This window comes from Mesoplodon densirostris, chromosome X (genome assembly GCF_025265405.1).
Source record: "Mesoplodon densirostris isolate mMesDen1 chromosome X, mMesDen1 primary haplotype, whole genome shotgun sequence".
In the NCBI taxonomy this organism is placed as follows: domain Eukaryota; kingdom Metazoa; phylum Chordata; class Mammalia; order Artiodactyla; family Ziphiidae; genus Mesoplodon; species Mesoplodon densirostris.
In genome coordinates this window covers 15,555,638-15,582,544 of record NC_082681.1, presented here as the reverse complement: position 1 = coordinate 15,582,544, position 26,907 = coordinate 15,555,638, and the positions used below count along the sequence as shown (strand labels likewise).

Sequence of the window (26,907 nt, the reverse complement as noted above, 5' to 3'; positions counted from 1 at the left end):
TATTGGCTTCTTGGTTTGTTTCTTGTGCTGAAAGTACAAAGTCACTCATTAATTTGTCATCTTATAAATATTCTTTTAGGATATCTAGGATCATGCATTTAAATTTTTGTCACCTCTTTTTCTCAGACTCACAATGAACATTCACTGGCATTGTAGTATCGTATTCTCAAACCAGGCCACAGAGAATGGAACTAGAACAGCACCACACTGCCTGCTGCCGTATGGAAGCTGGGGAAGGGTAGAGAGAAGATGGACGGTGAGAGGCACTCAAAGTGCATCACTCACATCACTCTGTAATTTGCAGGCAAGCTGTCCTCAGTTACTGTATCATGTAAGCTTGCTGTGTTTGAAAATAAACGTGTAAATGAACAGAAATATCACAGCTCTGGTGTTCTGCATAGCACTTCAGTTGCACCATGTTTTGCACAAATGAGCAGCTTTTATGGATCCACATGTGTATTTCAGTATTCAAATAGAAAGGCTTCACTGACAGAGTTAAAATAGGACTTCAGATTAAAGCTCTAACCTCAGAAATGGGACACTTTTATTCTTGGAGAATAACTGTTTGATTTATTTGTTATTTTTTTGTGTTTGCTTTTTTTAATTATTATGAGAGTATACATGCTCATTGTGGAAGATTTGCAAACTATGGAAAAGCATAAAAAAAACAGGAAAGCAAAACACAGCCTTAATGACATCATCTGGGGGCCACCATGGTTAATTTTATGACATTCCCCCAGTCATTTTGAGATCATACTGTTTTTTAATTAATTAATTAATTTATTTATTAACATGTTCATTGGAGTATAATTGCTTTACAATGGTGTGTTAGTTTCTGCTCTATAACAAAGTGAATCAGCTATATGTATACATGTATCCCCATATCCCCTCCCTCTTGCGTCTCCCTCCCTCCCACCCTCTAGGTGGTCACAAAGCACTGAGCTGATCTCCCCGTGCTATGCGGCTGCTTCCCACTAGCTATCTATTTTACGTCTGGCAGTGTATATATGTCCATGCCACTCTCTCACTTTGTCACAGCTTACCCTTCCCCCTCCCATATCCTCAAGTCCATTCTCTAGTAGGTCTGTGTTTTTATTCTGGTCTTGCCCCTAGGTTCTTTAGGGCCATTTTGTTTTTTAGATTCCATATGTATGTGTTAGCACACGGTATTTGTTTTTCGCTTTCTGACTTACTTCACTCTGTATGACAGACGCTAGGTCCATCCACCTCACTACAAAATAACTCAGTTTCATTCCTTTTTATGGCTGAGTAGCATTCCATTTTATATATATATGCCACATCTTCTTTATCCATTCATCTGTTGATGGACACTTAGGTTGCTTCCATGTCCTGGCTATTGTAAATAGAGTTGCAATGAACATTTTGGTACATGACACTTTTTGAATTATGGTTTTCTCAGGGTATATGCCCAGTAGTGGGATTGCTGGGTCATATGGTAGTTCTATTTTTAGTTTTTTAAGGAACCTCCATACTGTTCTCCATAGTGGCTGTATCAATTTACATTCCTACCAACAGTGCAAGAGGGTTCCCTGTTCTCCACACCCTCTCCAGCATTTATTGTTTGTAGATTTTTAAATGATGGCCGTTCTGACTGCTGGGAGTTGAAACCTCATTGTAGTTTTGATTTGCACTTCTCTAATGATTAGTGATGTTGAGCGTCCTTTCATGTGTTTGTTGGCAATATGTATGTCTTCTTTGGAGAAATGTCTACTTAGGTCTTCTGCCCATTTTTGGATTGGGTTGTTTGTTTTTTTGATATTGAGCTGCATGAGCTACTTGTAAATTTTGGAGATTAATCCTTTGTCAGTTGCTTCGTTTGCACATATTTTCTCCCATTCTGAGGGCTGTCTTTTTGTCTTGTTTATGGTTTCCTTTACTGTGCAAAAGCTTTTAAGTTTCATTAGGTCCCATTTGTTTATTTTTGTTTTTATTTCCATTTCTCCAGGAGGTGGGTCAAAAAGGATCTTGCTGTGATTTATGTCAAAGAGTGTTCTTCCTGTGTTTTTCTCTAAGAGTTTTATAGTGTCTGGGCTTACATTTAGGTCTTTAATCCATTTTGAGTTTATTTTTGTCTCTGGTGTTAGGAAGTGTTCTAATTTCATTCTTTTACATGTAGCTGTCCAGTTTTCCCAGCACCATTTATTGAAGAGGCAGTCTTCTCTCAAGTCCATTCTCTACGTCCATTCTCTACGTCTGTATCTTTATTCCTGTCCTGCCCCTAGGTTCTTCAGAACCATGATCATACTGTTTATAATTTTGAATATTTTTTTTACTAAGCTTTAAAGCATACTCATTTCCCACTGGCAACAGTTTTTTAAGTGTGAAAAAATATGTCTTGGCTTTCAATATCAAACTAGTCATGAAATAAGGTTAACAAGTTACATTTGCACAACATGTTCTTTCATACCTCTATCATGAAAAATTCCAAATAGATAAAATTGCATTTTAAATATCACGAGGATAATCAAAGTGAAAAAGAAACCCCACTGAGATCTAAACATTGGATTAGACACTGTTTTCAGTCACATGGTCAGAAGATTTCTGATAATCAAAAGGAGGGTCATTGTTACTCACAGCCCTTGATGACACTTCAGTGATTGACAAAAAAGTTAAAATTGCTATTTAAATTTTATATACAGGCCAACTTTAAGGCATGAAAAGAAAACAAGATAAAAATCTGTCATCCCTTTCTGGTTCCAAAATTATTCAATAGAACAGATAATTTAAATGTCAGAAAAAGGCTTTTCAAAGGCTTCCAGAAATATTGACAAATTACATAAAGAATTTTCGCCTAATATTTTTGTCATTTAAGAGGTATTCTTACTTTATTAAAAAACACTTTCTGGGGCTTCCCTGGTGGCACAGTGGTTGAGAATCTGCCTGCCAGTGCAAGGGGCACGGGTTCAAGCCCTGGTCTGGGAAGATCCCACATGCCATGGAGCAACTAGACCCGTGAGCCACAACTACTGAGCCTGCGCGTCTGGAGCCTGTGCTCCGCAACAAGAGAGGCCGCAACAGTGAGAGGCCCACGCACCGCGATGAAGAGTGGTCCCTGCTCACCGCAACTAGAGAAAGCCCTCACACAGAAACGAGGACCCAACGCAGCCAAAAATAATAAATAAACAAACAAAACAAACAAACAAAAAAACACTTTCTGAAGTCTTCACATCAATTTTACCTGTTAAACAATAGTACTATTCAATTAAAATTCAAAGCAAATTTATATTTAGATTTCAATAGTACATGTTCATCCTTAAAGGTTATAATTTGTTTTAAATAGCACAACCATCTGTCCTGTGATGGCTCACATGAGTTTAATTATTGGAGAAGTCTGAGTGGAAGTTCTCCCACGAATACACATCCTGCTGAACTGTACTAAAAACATGAGATCTGACTCTGACATTAAAAAAAATTATTTATTTTACTTATTTTTTATTTTTGGTTGTGTTGGGTCTTCGTTGCTGCACGTGGACATTCTCTAGTTGCGGCAAGCAGGGGCTACTGTTCGTTGCGGTGCGTGGGCTTCTCATTGCGGTGCCTTCTCTTGTTGTGGAGCACGGGCTCTAGGCACGTGGGCTTCAGTAGTTGTGGAACGTGGGATCCGTAGTTGTGGCTCGCGGGCTCTAGAGAGCAGGCTCAGTAGTTGTGGCGCACTGGCTTAGTTGCTCCGCGGCATGTGGGATCTTCCAGGACCAGGGCTCAAACCCGTGTCCCCTGCATTGGCAGGTGGATTCTTAACCACTGCGCCACCAGGGAAGCCCTACATGTTATAATTTAAAAAGAAACCAGTGCGGGAAGTTAAGAGGTAGAGAGTAGATGTGGACCTATACACATAGCAAAACTAATAGCTGGCCTTCCCTGGTGGTGCAGTGGTTAAGAGTCTGCCTGCCGATGCAGAGGACACGGGTTCGTGCCCCGGTGTGGGAAGATCCCACATGCCGCGGAGTGGCTGGGCCCGTGAGCCATGGCCACTGAGCATGCACGTCCGGAGCCTGTGCTCTGCAACGGGAGAGGCCACAACAGTGAGAGGCCCGCGTACCACAAAAACAAAACAAAACAAAACAAAAGATACTAATAGCTGATGGTGAGAGCTTCAAGGGAGGTGCCAGGACTATAGAAAGAAATCCGATATCCTCTTAAAGCCATGCAATGCGGAGGCGCACAAACGTGGGAACCATGGCACTTCTTGCCCAGCACTGTGCTGGAACTCCAGAAATGACCCAGTGTCATCAGGAGAAGGTGATATGGTATCCGGTGCCTCTGCATATGGAGGCAGAGAAGAGTGCAGCACATTGTAAAAAGATTTCCACTAAGGAAAAAGTTTTGATGCTTAAATGAGTGACTTGCTGTTATCTGGAAAATCTAATTATGTAGAAACTGACAGTGCAGGATGAAAGAGCTAATGCTTAAAAACAATGTGAAAGGCAGCTGTTAAGGAAATGTAGCAAATGCAGGGGGAGGCGTTGAACAAATACATTTGAAAACTAAATTCAATTTCTAACCCTGTCTAGTCCCCCTCCTGCCAGGATGCCTAAATAAATGAATGAGTGAGCAAATGAATGAATGAATGCAAATTGTCCTTCCATGGGTCCCCCTCCTCAGGGCTGTTCTATGGTTCTTGGAGCTAATGCTGTGTCAAGGTGTTGGAGATGGACAAGGGCACCTTTCTGGTCCTCAGTCATCATCCACACTTATACCCGAGAGGTCCATCATCCCAATCTACATAGTGTCTCCTACAGCCAGAAGCTCTCCTGGCTCTTGCCATGTGGAGGCTTGGAAGTCTCTGCCAAGGCTGGCTGGCTAGGATCCTGCCTGCCTAGAGGCACCCGGCTGTTGTCCTCTCTGTTCCTGCTGTAGGTGCTGTTCTGCAGAAGAACATAGGTTCTGCCTGCTCTTTGCACTCAAAGGCCCCTTCGTCATTTGTCCTCCCCAAGACACTCTCTGCCCATGACTCCCCTTTGCCCTCTTCTCTGCAAACCTTCTACATTCTTCTTAATGATCTGCCTTTGCAACACAGCCAAAAGCTGTGCAGGCAGTTTTACGTTTTTCTGGTACTATATACTTCTTAAGGTAATGAGCTGGCTATCTGTTTGAATATAGAGAAGTTAAAGGGGAAAATGCAAAGAACACTCCTCCCCCATCTTGTCATCTCTCTCTCTCTCTCTCTCTCTCTCTCTCTCTCTCTCTCTCTCTCTCTCTCTCTCTCTCTCTCTCTCTCCTTGGGAGTTCAAGCCAGTTGAGAAATAGGCTCAGGCATCAATCAGACAGATAAAATGCACTTGCTCATTTATGATGTGTTTGTTAAATAGCATCTATGGTTCCAGAATTGCTCTAGGCATTAAGAACACAAAAGTGCCTGAAGCAGACGAAATAGCCATCTATTATTTGCAAAGTTGCATTTTAAAACTTGGCTTAGCTTGCAGCGGAAATGACATCCCTGAATTGAATTTATCCACTGTAGTCAAACACTTCAGTGGCTGAAAAACTGAAACCATCCCTCCACCCTTCCAGTATGGTTCCCTGTCCCCAGTGAGCTCACTGCACAGAAGATCCAGGGATGGAGAAAAGAACACCAGCAGACTCGAAGCTGGCAGCTCTAAAAGAGAAGGGGCAGAGCAGGCTGAAACACACACACGTGTGTGCATGCACACACATGGAATAAACCCTTCTCCAGGCTCACCCATTAGTACTTCAGTGGGTGGAGAGAGGGGCAGAAACCTCGTTCCACATGCTGCAGGGTGAGAGTTCCTATCTTATGGGTGGAGGCAGGAACATGAAGAGGGAAAATTATTCCCTTTGCGATTAATATTGCAGATTTTATCCAGACCCTTGTGAATTTTAAATTTTGAATATGATGTAGGTGAATTTATCTAGATATGCTTACTCCTTCATTTTGCTCTAGTGTTTAAGCTTGTGCCTATTATTACTAATTGAGAAGACTGTATTATACAAGGGCCTTCTACTTCCATTAAGCTATGCATCCATAAAAGTTATCATCTGTATGTATCACACTAAATATATTACAGAAGTGAGTTCAGATTAGATGCATTGCTCGCATTTCCCAGCTCTGCTCTATTCTGTGATGATGGGGAGTGACTCCCTTCAAGCTGTTTCCCAAGATGGCTGGCTTCCACCTGGGTCCAGCCAGTGACAGGTACTGGCTGGAGGCTTGGGGGCAGGCGGGAGAAGCCAGGGTGTTTGTACCTCAGGTTGCATCTTTAACAGTGGCTGAGTCTGCTGTTGTTCCAGCCACAGGTAGGTCCACCATGATTCCTGTTTCTGCCAAGTGACCAGGCCATAGCATCCAAGATCACCACCTTCTCTTTGTCCCCTCAGCCTGAGTGGTTCTGGCCTCCTACTCTTTCTAATCTCTGGGCTGCTTTACAAAGAGCCCCAGTTGGGTTTGCCCCTCTGCCATCACATGTGTAATCAATTCCCTGTTTTAAGTTCCCTCCATTTTAAATACACGGAATGGTCTCTGTTGTCTACTTTGGAGTTTAAGGCTTTTGCCTTGAAAACTGTCTTCATTTACATCCTTCTCAGATCATGAAAATGAACTCCATCAACTGAGTGGGGAGGAAAGAGTGTTCCATGGAAAACTGGTGTCCGACGATTTGTTATTAGGTGGTCTATGCAAAAAGGTTTCCTTGGTCCAGTGTTTGGAACATAGTGGGTTAAAAGAAGTCAAATGGGTTTAATATTAGATCTCTCATAGAGTTTAATGTTTGCCTTGTAACTTAGGGCAATCATACACAGGACTTCCCAAAGTTAGTTAACCAGGGAACCCCCTTTTTCAAGGACTTTCTAATAACATTTCCCAGGACTCTTAATGCTTCATACAACCCAGTTTGGGAAATACTAAATGACAATCATCTCAGCCAGACTTTTGCTAGGAGTGGGGTAAAATAATTTGAGATGGAGATTGCCGGCAACATTCCCACATTCCTACTTTAAGCGATGCACATATTTTATTAGATACCAGGTGGCTAGCCTGATGCCTCATTATTAAATTGAAGGAGCTTATTTGTATTCTCACTCAGATGGGGGGAAGCTGGGTTAGGAGGATAAAACTTGCCTCGGGAACCACCTGAAAAACGTGAGGGAAACCTAGTTCAACATCAAATTAGATGGAAGGGAAAACCTGGGCCTAGGGCATTCTGAGGGCACCCACCTCAACCTTAAAGGCATTGGCATGAGTCTCATTCATGGTTTGATCTGGGGTAGACCGACGCATCCAGATGAACCTATAGGAAAAATGACTGCAGAAAGATTGTCTTTTAAATGATTGTAGACTCCAGCAGGACATGCTTTAGGAATCCTAGACAAACTGCAGTGCGGTGTAGGGGGAAACACGTGGATCAGACCTAGGTTCAGTCCTGAGGGACCAGGGACAAGATAATTAACTTATCTAAGCCCCAGTTTCTTTTTCTTTTTTTGTTCGTTTACTTTTTTTTTTGGCCACATGGCATGTGGGATCTTAGTTCTCTGACTAGGGATCGAACCCGTGCCCCCTGCAGTGGAAGCACAGAGTCTGAACCACTGGACTGCCAGGGAAGTCCTGAGCCCCAGTTTCTTTAAGAATCTGGAATTTAATGATCTCTACATAGAGCTGTTGTGAAGACTAAATGAGGTATGCGAAAGCATTCTGTAAAGTGCTATGCAGATATTTGTTAATAAATTATACTTTAGTCTTCTATAGTCAGCTCAATTTAATGCCCTCTCCCATTAATATCTGTATGCTTCATTATGTTTTAGCTTTATTTTTCAAATTATAATTTTGAAATAATTTCAGACTTAAGCTGCAAAAATAGTACAAAGAATTCCCACATACTCTCCACTCAGATCCCCCCCAAATATAATCACAGCACAATTTCAAAAATCAGGAAATTAACACTGATATAACCTATATACCACAGTCAAACTTCATCAATTACCCCACTAATGTCCAATTTCTGGTCCAGGATCCAACTGAGGGCCATAGGCTGCACTTGTTATGTCGTCTTCATTTCCTTGATCTGGGAATTTCTGGGTCTTTGTCTTTAATCATGTTAATAATTTTGAAGATTACAAGCCAGTTAAAGTGTAGAATATCCCTCAGCTTGGATCTGTCTGATGCTGTCTCATAGCTGACATTAACATTTTGCATTAATGTTGTGATTATTTATTCAGGCCATCAAAGGTGATATAATGATGGAAATGCAGTGTCCTGGTTAAGTGCCTGGACCCTAGTCAGAAGAACTGGGTTTAAATTCTGGTTCTACCAGACTGCGTGACCTTGGCTGGTGACTCAGTTTCCTTATCTGTCAGATGGAGAAATGTTAATACCTATTCCATAGGGTTGTCGGGATTATTAAAGGAGTGAATATACGTAAAGTTATTGGAACAGTGCCTGGCACATAGTAAATGCTATCTAAGTGTTAGCTTATATGAGGAGTTGGGATTTTAGTGGCTTTACTGGTAGGAAATATGTCCTAACAAATTGATGAAGAGATCAAAGAAGCAGCAGGCATTTTAGCTATGAACATCCATTGCCCCTCTCCACCCAAAGAGCCAGGGCCAAAGACCTTTGGCTAGCAGGCATTCTGCTCCACCAAGAGGTGTGCTGTTCTTTCAGCCAGAGGCCTGCTCATAGCACTTGCTCCTAAGCCCATGAGATGAGGACTTGCTTGGTCCACAATAGGTCCACGTACTAGGAACTGAGGCCACATTTCCTTACCCGTCAGTTGCTGGGAAATACGTGTCAAATTAATTAAAAAATGTTGTGAAATAATTAAGCCCCGCATTTTCCTGACAACTATTCCCAGAACTCGGGCTTTCAGGCTTCATTAGTATGCATCCAGCACTTCAGCTGCGGACACATTCACTGAATAACCATAGTGATAACCTCAGCCCCTAACCTTTGCATGTGCTTCTTGTTGAAGGGGCCAAACCACTCAGCCCCTCACAATACTTACTTTATTGGCCAATCCTGGGCAGACTCCACAGTGAGGCAGCATCTTAATAGGCTGGATGGGGGAAGGGAAGAAACCTGAACAGACTAATTCCAAGAAGGTAGAAAGAATCTAAGACATATCTATGAAAATTTGGTAAATGACAACTATTCATTAAAAATGTCAAAGCAACAGCAAAACCCCTTAACAGAAAAATAGCAATGCATTCAGCTGACTAGCAAATGACATTTCACAAAGCAATTATGATCTTTTACCTCATTTGATCACCCTTCACCCCCAAGACACCATTTTATAGGCGAGAAGAAAGAGGACTGAGAGGGAAATGGCTCCAAGTGGCAAAGCTGAAACTTAACTCAGGTCTTACCTCCAAATATAGCACATTTCCCACTTTACAACAAAAAAAAGAGGAAATGCTCTAAATGTAGGTCAAAGACTAACAGGATTAAAAGACTACAAAAATATAGAGACTGAAGTGTAAAAACATAATGAAACCAGCTACAGTGGAGACTTTAGTTTCTTAGAAGTCAAGGAGGGCAGGGTTTTTCAAGGAAAAGGACTTTCACAAGGCCTTAGATGCAGGCTGAGCAACGACACAGGGAAGGAAGGGTGATGGGGAGGGGGAAGAGAGGTGTAGGGGAAGGGGGGCGAGGGACAGAAAGGTGTACACACACACCTTTGGTGTAAACACACACACCTTTGGTGTAAACACACACTATTGTAAAATCCCTGTATCTTTGGGTACTTAAGAATCAAATGATTTCAATGGGATGCAGACACGTACCATATATCGTACAACCTCCAATGAGTGAGCACTGCCAAGCACACAGCAGACTTTGAACACATATTTGCTGATTTGGCTGGACTTTTACGTATGCAGCAACCAGTTACAGCCTTATTCAAAACTCCCACAAATATCGGAAACTCCCCAAATTAGGTATTGCCCTCAAGTGCTAGTTGAATGTATGCAGAAATGGCCAGTCTTTTGTGAGTTGTACAGGCAAAGAGGAAATTAGAAACTTATTGCCCATCACCAAATTGCTTCCATATTACTTTTACGTCAGACAGACCTTCCCAAAAAAGAGGCTAAAAATATCAATCATATCATACCAAAGTTTATTGATTACATCAAACAAAATTTCTGTAATGAAAAAGGCAAGTTGCATTCATAAAAGATGGCATTCACATTCATTATAGAAAGCAAAAACGATGTAAAAAATTGCTGAAGTGAAAAATGTAATATTGCAGTCCCATTTTGCAAGCTGAAAAATGATTTCGTCAACACTTGCATAAAATCTGCATTTATATACTGCACGTTATTAAAAAATTCCATCACTAAATTATTATGGATTTTGCAAATTTAGGCTTGTATTTTATACTGTTGCTGGTGTAAATGTGGTAGATATGGAATTTATGTTTTCAGTTTCGTAGGTAACATCCTCAAACAGTGGAGAACAGCTGTGAAAACTACTAGGACATTTTGTAGTTCGAAATTATTCAAATGATGGGTATATGATCCTATTATTACATTTTACCCCTTTCTCTGACACAAAATAAGGTGGTTAGATTGTAGTGGTAGGAATACTGGATGGCTTACTTCAAGTTATTCCATCTGCTAACCCCACGCTAACCAATTTTTTTGCTCACTAATAAAATATCTTTCAAAAAATAAAGTCAGGTCCCTCTCAAGGATCTTGGCCATGATATTACACATCATTGCCATCGCGAATTTGAGCTGCAGTGTAATGTGTAGCTTATTAGACACAACTCTAAATCCCCCTCGTCTTTCTTCCAGGATGCAAGGAATTTTACATGTCACCAGTTATATTTCCACTACCCTAGATATTCTGATTATGTCAAATCTCCATGGTCTGCATTAAACAAGCCTCTCTAATTAAGGTCGGCTCTTCGTATTCACAGTCCTTATAATTCTTATGTAAAACAACAATAACAATACAGCAACAACTATAAAAACAAGAACAACAACAAAACATCGAAAACTCTCCTGGGTCTGATTTTTTAGCTCTTTGGAATAGGTAAAGAATATATTGACTTGGTTTTCAGCAGACTGCCACAAATACTAGGCTACTAGAACACAGCACATTTAGGAAGGTGTGATGGCACCTAACAAAATACTCAAAAATAATACTGATAGATGAGAACAAATGAAATAATGAAAAAGGGTCAGTAATGATGGAATGGTTTCTGACAACTGAAATTATGTCCTTTCTAAAATTTAAGAAAAATTACACCTTAACATTAACACAAAATATAAATGGAAGAATCAAATGTGCCATATGGACTTTATAAATACACTGGTATAGATTAAATCTAATACTTCCTTCTCCAAATCAAGGTACAATATAAACACTAATAATAGTACAGGCATGCCAGGAAGACAACCAAGAATGGAAACTGGTAAGAAAATACCTTTTAAAAGACCATTTCAATTTAGTAGTCACTTATATCCAAAAAAAGCGTGTGTTTAATTTTAACATTTAATAAAGACACACCACATTTATATGTCTTAGGTGAACTCCTTAGGAGGTTAAAACCTCCCTCTAGTCCAGTAAGTCAAGGACTTTACCAAGGTGAATCTCGTGGTTTAGAGTTAGACCATTACTCTAGCCAAGTTTACTAAGAGAGACAACATTCATGTTCAGAGTCATGCTATGGACCCTTCCTCCTCCCAAATCGGCAAGTTAAAAAAAAAAAAAAAGTGCTGCATATATGCACAGATGCAACCTCTTTCAAATAAAAACCGTTAACAGTTTGAAATTAAGCTATTCTTCCTTCCTCTCCACAAAAAAAATGATAAAAGACTGATGTTCAGAATGGCCTTTATTTTTATGTAACTGTGGTTTTGCCCATCTTGCCTCAGATCCCAGTAAAACTAATATTGGAAAAATCTATTATATCTTAACTATTTTGAGGAGCTACTGATTGGAAATGCTTTCTTTTCAAATCTAGTAGCCTTACACTCATTAAGTGTAATCCAGAAGAACAAAAATAAATAATTTCTTTTGATTTTTGCAAAAATACCCAGGGTTAACATTCTTTCCACCTTTCAAGTTATTTTTTGGCAAGGATATTCTATCAAGACAAAATTAGCATGTGGGTGAACAGAAAGGATTAACTACTATCTGATGGACTGATTTAGTCCTCTTATATTTTCAAGTATTCCTTTCATATGTTGAAAAAAAATAATTTAACATTATCATTCAGCAGGAACAAGAAATGTGACCCAAATTGCCTATTTCTTCTGCCAGGCAAAAAAAGTAATATTAGCAAAATCTATTCATTCCCATTGCATGACTTCTACTTTATACTATTGTATTTAAATCCAGTCAGAGTTCATGGGTTAAAAGAGCACCCATTGGTAGTTATTTTATTCTATCTAAAGCCAGAAATTCTAAATATTCTTGCTTTCAACCTTCATATAATTCATAACTTAGAGCTTTGGCCATAACGGCTACTTACAATAACTGTAAATGCTTAAGAGAGTCATTTGGTATCTTAGTGGACATTTACTCTGAACCTTAGACATAAGATAGTGGTTTAGTTTGTTGCATATCAAGTATCCTGAGATGATAACTTTTTGTAGTTGCTTCTTCATGCTTTCTTTTAGCTGTAACCACTGTCAATATGCTTGTAGGACAATAACATAGGCAGTTCAAGATTCGGATTCTGAAAGATTTAAAATACACAGAGTTAAAAGTTTTATCTTAATAATAATGTAAAACCATCTGTTCAGCATTTTCAAAAATAAATCAAGTAGTAAATTTTGTTATGAGAATAAAACAATTGTTTTAACAAAGCTGCCAAGTTTTATTCACATGCAGGGGAAAAAAAGTGACACAATAACCAATTTTGAATCCTTTATTCATTTGTCAGCTGAATAGATTCAGACTTGTTTTTTGCTTTTGGATTGCTCCAGGGTTCTTTTAAGAACTTTTACCACTAGGACAGCAGAGGCGTAGCTCACTAAGATCCCTTCTAGTCTGTGAGGGACAGAAGGGACATGAAAACAGGGACATTTTATTTAACTTTCTATCTCTAGCACCTAGCCCAGTGTCTGGCGCACAGCAGATGCTCAGGACATGTTGAATGAATGCATCAACTGTTTTTTGGTTGTGTTAATTATGACAAAGTCTGAAGACACACTCTTTTGAAAGACTGTTATGAAAGTACTTTTCCTTTACTTAAAGAAACATGTTTCCTCTCTATAATATTGAAGTTAGTTTTCTTTTTGGTAGATCATGTATCCATGAGTCAACTGACTCCTGTTTTTCTTATTCATCATCTTTTTAGAAAAGAAACCACAGAAATCTCCCTAAGAAATCTGTAGATTCTTCTTTGTCCTCTAAACACTATCACATGCTGTGATCAGGATGGGGCATGATAGGGCAACTGATCAGTGAGTATAAATCAGGTATGTGGAGAAGTGGAAGTCCTATGTCAAGGGAGTCAACCTAACCCTTGATTCTCCACTCAAAAATCCAACTTTTTAAAACCTGAGTAGTGGAGGGCCTTAAGGGGTGTACTATTTTCTCCCCCTTTAGGTGCACCTTCCTTGTCATACTTGGACTAGAAGTTCTTTAGAATACCTTCCATTCCTTTTGATGTTCCATTTTCTCATATTAGTTCTTCAGGTAGCAGGGTCAGGGTGACCCTAACCAAAATAAGGTTGCCATTCACATCGAGAACTTATAAAAGGAGTCAGGCAGTTCCCTTATCAACCACGGGACAAACTCGGTGGCTAAACTAATTGCCAAATATTTTCCTTGGAGAAGAAATAATGTCACATGAAAATATATTCCTAGAAGAAATAACTACATTAAAAATAAAACAATTGTCTTTTGAAAAAAACTTCCTCAGTTGTGTTAGGCATTGTAGGAGTTAAGGCCCTGGAGAGACCAAAAGCAGTAGCGGTGTCTGCTACCCAGCCTAGTCTCCCAAACCACAGACCAAGCTAAGGCAAGCAATCCTGGGGGATACAAAATTCACTGGAAACAGTATAGCTAAAATGTATCACACAGCTTAGGGCAAGGCTATCTGGAACAAAATAGTCAAAGACTTTGAAGGCCACTGGGAAGCAGATTCATTACTGAGGGACAACAAAAGCAGGTGAGTCACTCCAAATGCGTAAAAGGATGTATGTAGACCGAGACAAAATGAATTGGCTTCCAAAATAACACTGCAGATGCAGACTGTGATGAACAGTAGGAGATAGAAGAACCAATGGATTCAATCCATTAGCTCAATTTTTATTCTTTGCTGGAGGGTAGGGAAGTCGATAGATGATGAAAAAATGGGCCTATGAGGTGGACTCACAATTGTTAGCATCACAGTGAACTGACCTGCAATTGTCATTCATGATGATCATTAATTTTTATGTGGGCATGAAAGACAGCCCTGCCCTAAGCCATATAGAGTTGTTTCCAAGCTGACAAGCTTGTAAACCTCATTCATGAATTATTCTACATTCCCATGGATCGATAAAAGACCTTTAAAGGTCTAGGGTGACAGAGGCCCCTGAAGTGGGAAACAGAGTACACGCAGAGGAGTCATTCTGAGTTCAAGGATTCCTCCCATGGAATATCAATTCCTTCCAAATCTTTTTTTGGGGGGGTAAATGAAACAATGTTATAAAATTAATTTACTCACTTTTGGAAAAATTAATTATGAAGCATTCTATATGATTAGGCTAGCATCCCCCTGAATGGCTAGGAAAGGTTTTACCTCTGAAAGTTGAAACATTTAGCTTGAATAAAACTTGACACTACAAAAAGTGATTAGAGTAGATTGGTTCATTAACATATACTTGGGGATCAGACATTTACAAGGACATTAAATATATACCTGGAAGCACAGACACAGCACATGGAAGTACAAACACATTGAATTATTTTCACATAATTCCCAAAAGAACATGCAGTGCTGAAACTGACTTGATATTATACAGATGCAATTTTGGAATATTTATTTTCAATTTTTCCAAATCATCTTTTAAAATCAAAATTATATTTCCTAATCAGTATTAACAAGCATTTTCACGTGATGCCATGACAACATGCCCCTTATAAATTAAATATACTGTATTGCCCTTCAGTTCTGGAAAATGCCTAAATTTTTATTTGGGGGCTTAGCAAATTTAAAATATGTATTCCTCCATATTCCAAGTAGTGCATCTTTATATTTTTTCAAAGAATAGTATAAAGTTCACCACACCAACAGCAGAGAAAATTTAGAGAGTGATATTTTCATTTTTTCTTTATAATGCTGTTAATCTGTTTCTTTAAAGCCAGCCTGCTTGTTTAGCACTAGGTACCTGTTACAATATATTAGATTCGTCTGAGAATGTTCGTAAAAGAAGAGGTCTGACTGAAGGTCTGGTGGATAATGAGTCAGATGCCTTTTTACAGCTCAGATTTCTCTGTAATAGCGAGGTAAAGATACTTAAAGCATTTGAAGATTGGTTAACCTACCTGGCGATAAAAATGTAGGAAGAAAAAAATAATTTCCTACAGACTACTCCTCTGGCCAAAAGTACAAATGATTACACTACAGCAAATGCATAACATTTAAATGAATACATTTAAAGACCTAAGTCTCCAACTCGAGTTGAATTGTTTTCATGGTAGAAGAATACAGACATTAGTAGTACGTGGCAAACTTGGGTTTTTGAAATGACGCTGGTTAAGTTATGCGGTTGATGAAGTCAATATGGTTCGATTAGTAAACCTTACCATCCTTTTGGTGAACACCTCTGAGAGTTGTGCCGGTACTGTGAGTGTACTGAACAAAGAGAAATTTGTGCAAAACATTCCTGTCTTAGTGAATAGACTAGCTGTAACACACTGTGGCTTCTACTGCGACCAGGAACCAATGGGACTACAGACCTACAGTCCAAGTTTTTGAAAATCACTTTCTCTCCAGTGTGACAATTTGAGAAGGTGAACAAATGATTAAAGGAAAATGACAAAATATTCTTAGGTATCAATAGAAGATGTAAAGATGAGTCATGAGAATTTTTCATAAAGAATCAGAAAATGATGTCAAGCAAATGAGAATGCAAGCAAGTTGGTACATTAAGAAAGGAAATCACCTTATTCACTCCAAGAGAAACTGTGATTGCTGGAAGTTTGAGAAAGCATGAAGATAGTAGATGTTCCTGAGGAAGGGAGGCGTTTCGTTACCTTGTTCACAATTGCACAAAAGGTGGAAAATTGCAGTAGAAAAAAGAGAAATGCAGAAACCAAAAAGAAAAAAAAAGTAAATATTCTCTGAAATGTAAGACATTTAAAAAGAAACGTTGAGAATTCGAAGTTGAAATGACGTTAGTTTTGAAGACGTTACTTTCTGAAGTAAAAGTAGAGTTAGAGTTAGGAATAGTCTATTATATGAGCAAACTACTATTTCTCTGTATAGCAATTAAATTTTTTTTTCTTAATGGAAAATTGACTATTTTGAATAAAGTAATTTAAAAATATGTTTCTCATTGAAATAAAGCTCATCTCTAATCATTAACTTAGTAGCTTACACTGTTCAAAATCCACTGGTCAGAGAGCTAGGCTGAGGGTCCATCACCAGTCTATACTGAAGTAACTGTCTCCCCTATCCAATTGCATAGATGGAATATGAAGGGACTGACTGCCCTTGGGCAGTTCCAGGTTAAAAACCTAATCAAAACTAACATAATGGAAAAACTGTTGGTGAAACCACACTTCAGTGCCGTTTACCTTTGAACCAATCTTTAACTTCCTTTATTCTAACATAATTTGATCAGTTTCCTCCTTTTCTCCTATAGAGACTCTTTAAAAGCGTTGGCTGAAGAGCTATGAATTTTTCCTTTAAAACACTTAGAAAAAGTAAAAATCGATAACTTACAAGTTTAATCAGAAAACCTAAGAGGTTAGTTTTGTTTTCTCTTATTCTGTGCCTGAAGCTATAGGCTAATTTATAGACTTGGTTTTGGTATTGCTCAAGCAAAACAGAAGATGAGTGGTCAACTATGCGGACGAGCTTAATGATTCTGCTAATCAAGATTACCCATATTATCTCCTTAGCAGCTAATGGAAATACGCTTACAAAAAGAAACCAGCTAAAGTAACACATATATCTAACAGAGTCTAATAAACATTTATACTTCTAAAGGCAAATATTTTTATTTATTCATATATATTTTAACATAACTACATTTTTTCCTGTTCACATTTTACCTTAAATACAGTTGGTGACATGTTGGTAACATGCAAATTACCAATTGATAAAGCTAGAGAAATAAATATTTCGTTTTTGAGAAAAAAATTTTAAATTGCTCGGTCTTCTATTTTGTGGGCAAAAACCTTGCAACAAGATTAACATGATACCAAATCACCCACCCTGTGTTTAAAATACAAGCCCATCTATTTAAGACTGTAACTGAAACACATTTTGGTGTGCTCAAAACCTTGTTCCCAATGGTCAGAGATAAAAGTATTTCTAAGAAGTAGAAATTTTAGGGGTTAATAGGTTACTTTATAAAGGAAAACAAAAGAAATATGAAAGTACAGAAGGCAGCAGAGAGCATGGAAAGAGTAAAGCAATAAAAAAAATTGATACAGCTAGCAATTGGTTGGGGGAGGGTGAGAAGGATGGGAGATAACTACAACAGTATGAAATTTCCACATTCCTTTGCAGTCATCTAGAGAGCTTTGACTCTGGCTCAATTAGCAGTTTGTCAAAGAGGCCAATGCATAAAGGTCCACCTCAACCGCCACGATGTTAGGATTCAACTTTATATTTGTCTAATTTAGATGACAGGACTGTTACCCTTAGAACTCTTGGTTCTATGTGACACTGTCAGGATTGCAATAGTAATCATCACTGTCACCGTTGTTATTATAAGGATAAATTGTATTCTCCAAAGTGCTTTCTCTGGGAATTTTGCTCAGACACCTGACATTCTTCCTTTTCCTGTCTTCCACTCTGAAAGAGCTCCCTGCATAATGGAATGTTTCCTCTTGTTTGTGCAGACCTCACATGCAAGGTATGGACATGTTGCTGGGTCCATTCTCATTAGATTATAGTGTTTCCATGTCTACTAGGCAAAGTCAAGCCTCCTTTAGATCATGGTGGTTTACACGGGAAAACTTTACATAAAGATATGTGGAAAATTCCTCCGCTGGAAATGGGAACTGGTATTTACCAGTTGGCCAGAAGGTCCAGGTGTATTTCATTGATTAATAGACAGCCCAAGAAATGTGCTTAAGAGGGGACACAGCTTTTTGAAATACCAAAATCCTACACTTTAAATTTCCTTTAAAGTGTTATCTGCTGTACCACTGTTCAGTGCTCCATGACAGTTTCATCATATGCTTGTCAGCACCATGGCAATGAGGCTTTGTCAGTTTATAAGCTAAAGAAAAGTCCTATGATCCTTAATGATGGGACTTTAGCTCAAGAATTAACTACATTGCTGAAAAAAAGGGTGTGGAAATATTTACCCCTGAGTTAAATGAGTGGGGGAACCTATTTTCAAAGAAAGAATTCTTTCTAATGCTAATTCATGACAGAACTCAGCTGTGGTGGAGGCTTCTGGAGGTAGTGACTTGGACCTTGAAATAGCTCAGCTGTTACAAGCCATAGTATTGAATCTACTGTTCTGTTTATACCTGCTTACAGAAGTGTTCCAAATAAGTCCCCTTTATAACTCAACTAGAGTGAGAGCTCCTTGTGAGAGGGAGCTATATCTGATTCTTCTCTGAATGATCAACACCTAGCACAGCAGCTAGCTTACAGTGGACACTCGGGCAATGTGTGCTGAATTGAATAGAATTCAACAGAAGGCTGCTTCTATAATTGTTAAATGTAAATGGTTTAGCTTCTTTCTCAAATGCCATAGACATTTTCTCTATCCACTGCTGAGTTCCCTTCTTAAAGCAGCTGCCAAGACTCACAGGAGGATAGCACTGGCAGTCTACTTACCACAGGCATTTCTGGCTCTACATGCAAAGGATCCCTAGCTTACTGGTTGAAGTCAGGGTGATCTTCTACCTCTAGCTCGGGACACACATTTTGTCCCATTAGTGATCCTGTCAGGTATGAGGCTGACCCAGTGTAAAAGAGTCCTTTGCGTTTCTTTACAATGAGGCCAATGTCTTAGCAAGGGATATTGAACAAAGTAGGAAGTCACCCAGGATGCCAGACTGTTGGTCATTAAAATACTCTTTTCTCCTTTATCTTAGAAGAGGCCTCTGCCTCTTTGATGTGGCCAACTAGAGCCTTGTGTAAATAGATGTGACTTACCAGAGTAGTCATGGCTGCCATGTTTCAGTTGGCCTTTATGCATTCATATGCACTACTTTGCTCTTGCATTTTCTCACAAGGGGAAAAAAAGAAAAAAGAAAAAAGAAAAAAAAAAAGGCAGTGCTGCTGAGTGCCCACAATGTTTTGTCTCATCTGCAAGTCTCACAATCCCATAGAGTCTGAAAAACCATTTAGCCTTTCAGACTCCGGATATAAAGAGAGATGTTCATCAGCAGGTGGCTCAACACATGTTCACTGGTTCAATGATGATAGGAATAAATGAATGAATGAGTGAACGAATGAAGGTGATTATGGAAATTCTCCTGGTTGTTCTAGCATATCAGCATGCCAAGCTACAGTACAGACACTGGAATTCCTCCTATCATGGACATAATCCATGGTAAAACAAATCTCATGCTGAACCCTGGAAACATTCTACACTGCTAAGTAAAAAGGGCTGCAGTCCCAGAACTCCATGCTTTCGTTCAACAGAAGTTTGGAATCCGTTGTTTGCGTGGAAAGAAAATGTTCTAAGTCTTTATCTGTGACTACCTTGTAGCATCCCTTCATTTAATGGCCATTTAACTTATATAAAAACATTTAAAATATTTAGTAGCCATTTAATTGATATAAAAGTCACCTCCAGCCAGTGTCTAATTTTTTTTAAAGGGCTTAAGGAAGAGGATAAGATGATATGTTTGAAGGTTTTGATTTCTGAGATTTTTGTCTCATCTTTACAGCATGAAGCTGGGTGTGAGCCATTATTTAGCATGAGCTCCATTACCCCAAATAAGGAAAACATCGAGGAACTCCTCAAAGTGTACTCCCAAATAAGGAGTCCTAACTAGACAAATCTCTATTACAACAAGGCACCAAAAGATTTCTTACTGTGACACTTTCTGTTTGGCTTCATGCAAATTGCCACTTGAGCCATTCTGGGAGGAACCTATTTTATCCCTGTTCAACTGGTATTAAAGGTATAATCAGACAAGTAAATGCCACTTTTCCATTCTAAGACTAAACACCAGGCTGGAGGGAGTTAGTGGGGGGTCTACGGGAATGATTAGAGAGAGATTAAGGCGGTCTTAGGTTAACGTTACTGTGTGCAGTTCCAGCCATAAGGCATGCAGAAGCAGGGAGTTAAGGCCAGTTCTGACCACCTAACTATACAGTGATTGGGCCGTGTATACCAAGAATCAATATGGCTTATGCCACTGATAATCTACTGCTTTTGAGTGGGGCTGATACTGACTTGTATCATGAAGCTCCTCTCTTATACATCTAATCACTGAAGATTTTCCCACTATAATCATTTTAGTTCCCTATTCTGCATGATGCCAACCACTGGAATCAATCAATAGGAAAAAAAATCAAGGCAAACCAGTTTTGTGGCTAAAATGGTTGGCAAATTTAATGAAATAGATCAGGTAGATATAGCTTAGTCTACTTCTTGAAAATATTGCCTTGGAGGGGCTACAAGATCTAATTGGTGTCAATATGATCGAAACAGGGTTTTGTTTGGCAAAATGAGCTAGTGTTGGTAGGAATATGACATATTTAATTAACCTGTTGGTCAAAATTTGCCAGAAGATTTATTTTCAAGGCTAATCTATCCCTTTCAGTTTAAAGGCTTTTTCAGAAAGGCTCAAAAGATATCAGACAATGCAGGGCCAAGCGATTAGGCTGACAGAGGGTAATAACTTCTCATTCCTGCAAAAAATTTACCATATAAGCAGCAAAAATAAAAACACACTCATAAAACAATCTTGAATTTTTACAAGTGTGTTCAAGAGGGGAAGGATGTAGAAACCACATCCAGGGAATTCTCTTTTGGTTCAAATATACTGCTGGACAGACAGGGCTAGAAGCAACACAGAGATTAAGCAGCACTATAATTAAAGAAGGGGAAAGGTTTGAAAGAGGCAAATTGGGATTATCAACTGAAAAAAAAAATCTGCAAACAACCCATGGGGAAATTTCTAAGGTTAAAGCTGGAATGTTGGTGTGGAAATTCCCAGTGTGAAAATTCTAGGTTAAATTAAAAAAAATCATTTTTTCTGTTTAAAATTCCATATGGAGCATATGAGATACTCCATATGGATTGCTAAAGGTCACATAGAACACTATTAAGGAATCTACTTACCACCTGCATTGGATAACGAAGTTTTTTACTATACTTTTTATGCAGAAGATGAAATTAAGTGATGAACCTGTAAGGAGGGGTTTAACATGCTGTAACTAATGCAATTCTCTAAATAAAGTTTTTAGTTCACGGCAGATATTGAAGCCCCTTCCAAAAATCAGGTGGTAATATAAACTTAGTTCTTACCCTGGCACTTCTTCTTCTTACATTCTTTAATACTATCAGGAGAATCTCAGGGAAAAGGCTGATAAATATTAGAAGAACTATGGCCAACCATGTGGATACAGAAGACAGCATTTGAGCAAATACAAAATACATTCTCTGTTGTTTGAGAAAAGGCCTAGAGTGGAAAGAAAATACATAATGGAAAAACAAATCAGTTCCTGTTATATGAAACAGTAGTATAACTGAAACTTTTGTAATTAAAAGGAATCTTCATTATGTACATTAATAAAAATAATTTTCTTTAGGACGACCCAGAAGTAGTAAACTGATTTCATTTACTAAATGTTTGGAAAGAAAAGGAATGATAATCAAAGGGGAAAAAAGATGCTAAAATGCATTTGACTTGAAAACAACTAAGCGATCAATTTTAAAGCTGCCAACTGGAGAATACTTATTTGCGTTAGAAAATGCTGGAGGGCTTCCCTGGTGGTGCAGTGGTTAAGAATCCGCCTGCCAATGCATGGGACACGGGTTTGAGCCCTGGTCCGGGAAGATCCCACATGCTGCAGAGCAACTAAGCCTGTGCGCCACAACTACTGAGCCTGTGCTATAGAGCCCGTGAGCCACAACTACTGAGCCCATGCGCCACAACTACTGAAACCCACGCGCCACAACTACTGAAGCCCACGCGCCTAGAGCCCATGCTCCGTAACAAGAGAAGCCACTGCAATGGGAAGTCCACGTGCCGCAATGAAGAGTAGCCCCCGCTCGCCACAACTAGAGAAAGCCCGCGCAGCAGCAACAAAGACCCAATGAAACCTAAAATAAATAAAATAAAATAAAATAAAATAATAATAAAAAGAAAATGCTGGAGCTTCAGAGATATTCACGAGAAATGATGATTAATTTTTATGCTAACAAACATTTTACTTCCTTGGCTGTTTTTTTTAATATAAGAAAGGATTTCTGGTCTACATTTGGAAATTTAAAAGACATTTTTATTATCACACCCCACCCCACCCCCCACCCACAAAACCCCTATGTAAACATAACAAGGACTGTAGAGATTTTCTCTCTCAAATGGGAGGAATCTACCATTCTCATCCACAAATATATATTGAGTACGAGTGTGTGCCAAGTAGGTTGACAGAAGAATATTGCTAATCACACATTAAGCCTCGTGGTCGAGAAATCCAGGAGAACGCCTCATTCTGCAGGGTTCAGTCATCCACTGAACTGTTAGGCAACCACTGAGAAATCCAGCCAGTTTCCCTTCCCTGCTGGGGCTGAACCACAGAGAGCCTCACTAGGCTAGGATGAATGTTGTCTGAAGCTGACGGGGAGGAAGTGCAAAGCAGCTGCTCAAGGTTGGGGTATACATCAGACTGTCCTTGGATGAGGAGCCTTAGGTAGATAAGTGGTTGGTGCCATTTAGTAGATCACAAATAGTGCTCACTGAAGATAAACTGGTTTCTCATTTAAACATTCATGTTTGTGCACTCTCATGTAACATGATAAAATCAAGCTCGTGGCTCTACACAGATGAGGACTAGACTGTGGAATATATGTGGAATAGACTGTGAGCACAATAGTGAGGTGGAGAAACTTATGAGGTCCAGGCTGAACAAGTTTTCTAGGGTTCCTACCATAAAGAAAATATTTCTACAGAGCTCTATTCCCACTCTAATTCAGAAGGGCACCCTGACTAATCTCCTAGGCCGTTAACTGAGGCACAATAAGGGTCCAGCAGACAACTGACAGCTAGTCGTCACAGGGTATTCTTTTGCACAGTACCCTCTCTGTGATTAAAAGCTCCACATTTTTCTTTTTGATTTTGATGGCATCTATGGAGTTTTGCAGAGGAGCAGTAAAAAACAAAAATTATTATTCCTGGATTGGGTTTGGGGATCAGAAATCATCATTCTCACTGCCCATCCCCAAAGAGGGGTGAGTCACAATGCCTCAGGGTTGAGCATGTCTGGATATTAGCTGCAATCAGCATTCAGCTGAAGTATTACAGTTTCTAGTCACATTTTCTTGGTCGCTTTATAATATAAATTTTATATTCTTGTAGTAGCTCAACTCAGACAGGTCTACTTAAGGATAGCACTATAGGCAACAAAATAAAACGGATTTATTAACATTTCATTTTTAGTAACCATCTCTAATGAATAGAAACAGGTGTGACAATATCTTAAATCATTTAAAGGATTTATTTTAATCAATAAGGAATAGTCTGGAAAGAATGAGAAATTTTAGTTTCCTAGAAACATTTCATTCTTGTGGAAATTCTGCATAATTAGTTCAGATACTGATTACATAGGTTCCTAGACAGAATTATGACCTTACAATTGTGTACTACATTTGGTTAATCAACTTTGATTCATTTGTATATTATTAAAGAAAACAGACTTCCTTCAGCTTCATTGCTTCAATAATTACTTATATAGGTGTCAAATAAATGCTGTAATTATACTTTCTGGAGCTGCTGCTTCCATAAGTGATTAGGTTGTCCATATTTTTATTTCTTGAGGCCTTTATTTTAAAAAGCTTTCCAAAACGGTAAGAGTTTCTTGTAATTAAGTCTCAAGGGACATAAACATGGTCCCCACATCTCTGTGATAATATGGACTGTTTTGTACGTATGATTTTGCTCAAACCAGTGAAAATATGTATTCCTAGAATCTTACCCTATGGCTAACTCTAGTTCTGGTCTCTGCTGCTGGCATCCTTGTCAGGGGAAGTCACCAATTAATGAAAACAACTGTGATATTAAAAAACAAAATATAGGCCTCTGGGAGTAAGGAAAGGAGATGAAAATCTAACTTATTTTAATTCCTTATAACTCTCCCAATCACAGCTTATGTGCCCCTCACTGGACTCTAGTCTCCTTGAGGCAGGGGTACAGTCTATTCATTTCTGTATCCCATAGAGTGCCTCACACAAAACGGATTCTGAATAAACATCTACTGAACCAAGATGAACAGAATGAACTTTAAATGCAAGCTGTAAAGTCTACCTTTACCTCCCCCAAAACAATGGGATGGTGATTTCAAATATAACCCTCTGAGTATTAAGTGATATATATTCTATCTCTTGAGCACATCTGTAGTGACAAGAAGGAGAGTAATATCCCATAAAGAGAGAACAGGGTCCAAATGGATAATACTGTATCTACTGGCCACTATATTGTGTAGAAACTTCACAAGATGAGTATTTCTACTGGAAATCACATGGGAGGTCATGCTAGAAATTAGTTTCATTTCACAGAGAGATGTTTACACACCTTCAGGTCAGAAGGTTTGGACAGGGGCTACCAGAAGGGAGGTCTTTTGAGTAACTCATGCAGTCTATATACTTGCATTTGAAATCTTACCTGAAATAGCAGCATTACTGGCTAGAAGTAACTTCCAGTCCATTAATATTGAAGACTTGCCATCTTATATAATCAAAACTTTAAAAGTATAATTAATGTTTGCATATACAATGTACCTATATATGTATTTTGTTATTTACATATTAAACACGTACAGTAGCTTACCATATAATTCCTCCCCAGAAGAATGAGAAAAATACATAAAACGCTAAAGAACCCCAAATCACAAAGTGGTTTATCCATGTCCAGAAACGAGTATCCAAGGCGAGCTGAAAGGATACAACACAAGAGATTTCATGATGAGTACAAACTGTACCAGGCCGTATCTGATGGTATTTGACAACTTATACACAATATGATACCTGTGGGAGGATCTAGCTTGGTCCAGGCAACCAGAAGAGAATGGCACTAGAAGAACAGAACCCAGACTTTTCAAAGAGCTCTGCCCTCAGGCATTTAGACTCTAGGAGAACAGGCATGGAGGTGTGGTCAAGCAAGTACAGCTGCAGATGCCTCACTACTGAAGGAAGGGCAAGGAATGAGGTAATGGTAACATCCCAGAGACTGGAGCCCCGTGTCCTTGAGTGGTGGTGGTCAGGGAGCTGACGGCAAAAGGAGAAGGCCTGGCTGGTGAGGCAGGTATACTGAAAAGCAGGAGGTGAGGGAGAGAGTAGCTAGGAAGAGAAGACAAACTACACAAAGGAGTCGTGAGAGCTCAAACACAACAGATGAGGGTTACTAAATGCAAAGGCAACTAGCTCTACACATCAGGCATCATGGAGCCATGGATTGTGGGTCTATGTAGTGTGCAATTTTTCAATTGCAAAATCCGTATCTACTCCATTAAATTAATAACATTTTCAGTTGCCTTAGATTTTAATCCTCTCATGTTTCTTCCAGGGCTGCTTGTTTCTTCAGATTGTGGCACCTGGGATTTTCAAATGCAATCTAAAAATAAAAAGTATGGTCCACTCTGCTTGCTTAGAATTTCTGGGTCACATGGCCTAATATCCAGGGCATTTAATTTTTGAAGAGGAGGTGGTGTTTGTTTTGTTACTTGCTGTGACACCCTGCTCCTCAGCAATCTGTTAACATTTGCTCACTTATAAACAAGTTATTGATAACATTGTCTTGAATTCCCATCCTCCGGCTGCTAGGGAACATGCCACAGTAATACCCATGCAAAGAAGAGGGAGTGGATGGATTTTTTTTTTAATTGGAGTATAATTGTTTCACAATGGTGTGTTAGTTTCTGCTTTATAACAAAGTGAATCAGTTATACATATACATATGTTCCCATATCTCTTCCCTCTTGCATCTCCCTCCCTCCCACCCTCCCTAGCCCACCCCTCTAGATGGTCACAGAGCACCAAGCTGATCTCCCTGTGCTATGCGGCTGCTTCCCACTAGCTATCTACCTTACGTTTGGTAGTGTATATATGTCCATGCCTCTCTCTCGCTTTGTCACAGCTTACCCTTCCCCCTCCCCATATCCTCAAGTCCATTCTCAAGTAGGTCTGTGTCTTTATTCCTGTTATACCCCTAGGTTCTTCATGACATTTTTTTTTTGAGGGACAGGTGAAAGTTGCTGCAACAAGGCCAACTTTAGCTATGAAGGGTGCTTGGAAGCCCTGGGGCCATATGCAAGGCCAGGGGTAAAAAAGGGTGGGGAGGATTCCCTTTCAAATTATGATCCTATGAGACAAAATAGTAAATAACAACTAGCATCTATTATACTGAGCACATTCTATGTGCCAGACCCCATTCTAACTGCTTTATATATATTCACTAATTGACTTCTCACAAAAAAAATCCTAAGGGATGTGGGTGGTACTTTTATCTCCATTTTATAGAAGAGGAAATGTAAGTACTGAGAAACGAGGTCACTTGCCCAAGGACATCCAGATAGTAAGTGGCTAAACTGAGATGAATTGTAACATTTTCTTTTGCAGTCCTAAAATATT

At 39.1% G+C, this 26,907-nt stretch overlaps 1 protein-coding gene across 3 annotated transcripts in view; it reads right to left on the bottom strand.

Moving 5' to 3' along the window:
- Positions 1 to 10,129: 10,129 nt before the first annotated feature.
- ATP11C (ATPase phospholipid transporting 11C) overlaps positions 10,130 to 26,907 on the bottom strand; it is a 174,188-nt gene continuing 157,410 nt past the window's right edge. For all 3 annotated transcript variants that reach the window (XM_060086703.1, XM_060086704.1, XM_060086702.1), the window contains 3 exons: positions 25,109 to 25,212; positions 21,589 to 21,742; positions 10,130 to 12,656 (listed from right to left, as the gene is read on the bottom strand). In XM_060086703.1, the coding sequence (XP_059942686.1) occupies positions 12,594 to 12,656; positions 21,589 to 21,742; positions 25,109 to 25,212 (321 nt within the window). In that variant the 3' untranslated portion in view covers positions 10,130 to 12,593. The remainder of the gene's footprint in view (positions 12,657 to 21,588; positions 21,743 to 25,108; positions 25,213 to 26,907) is intronic.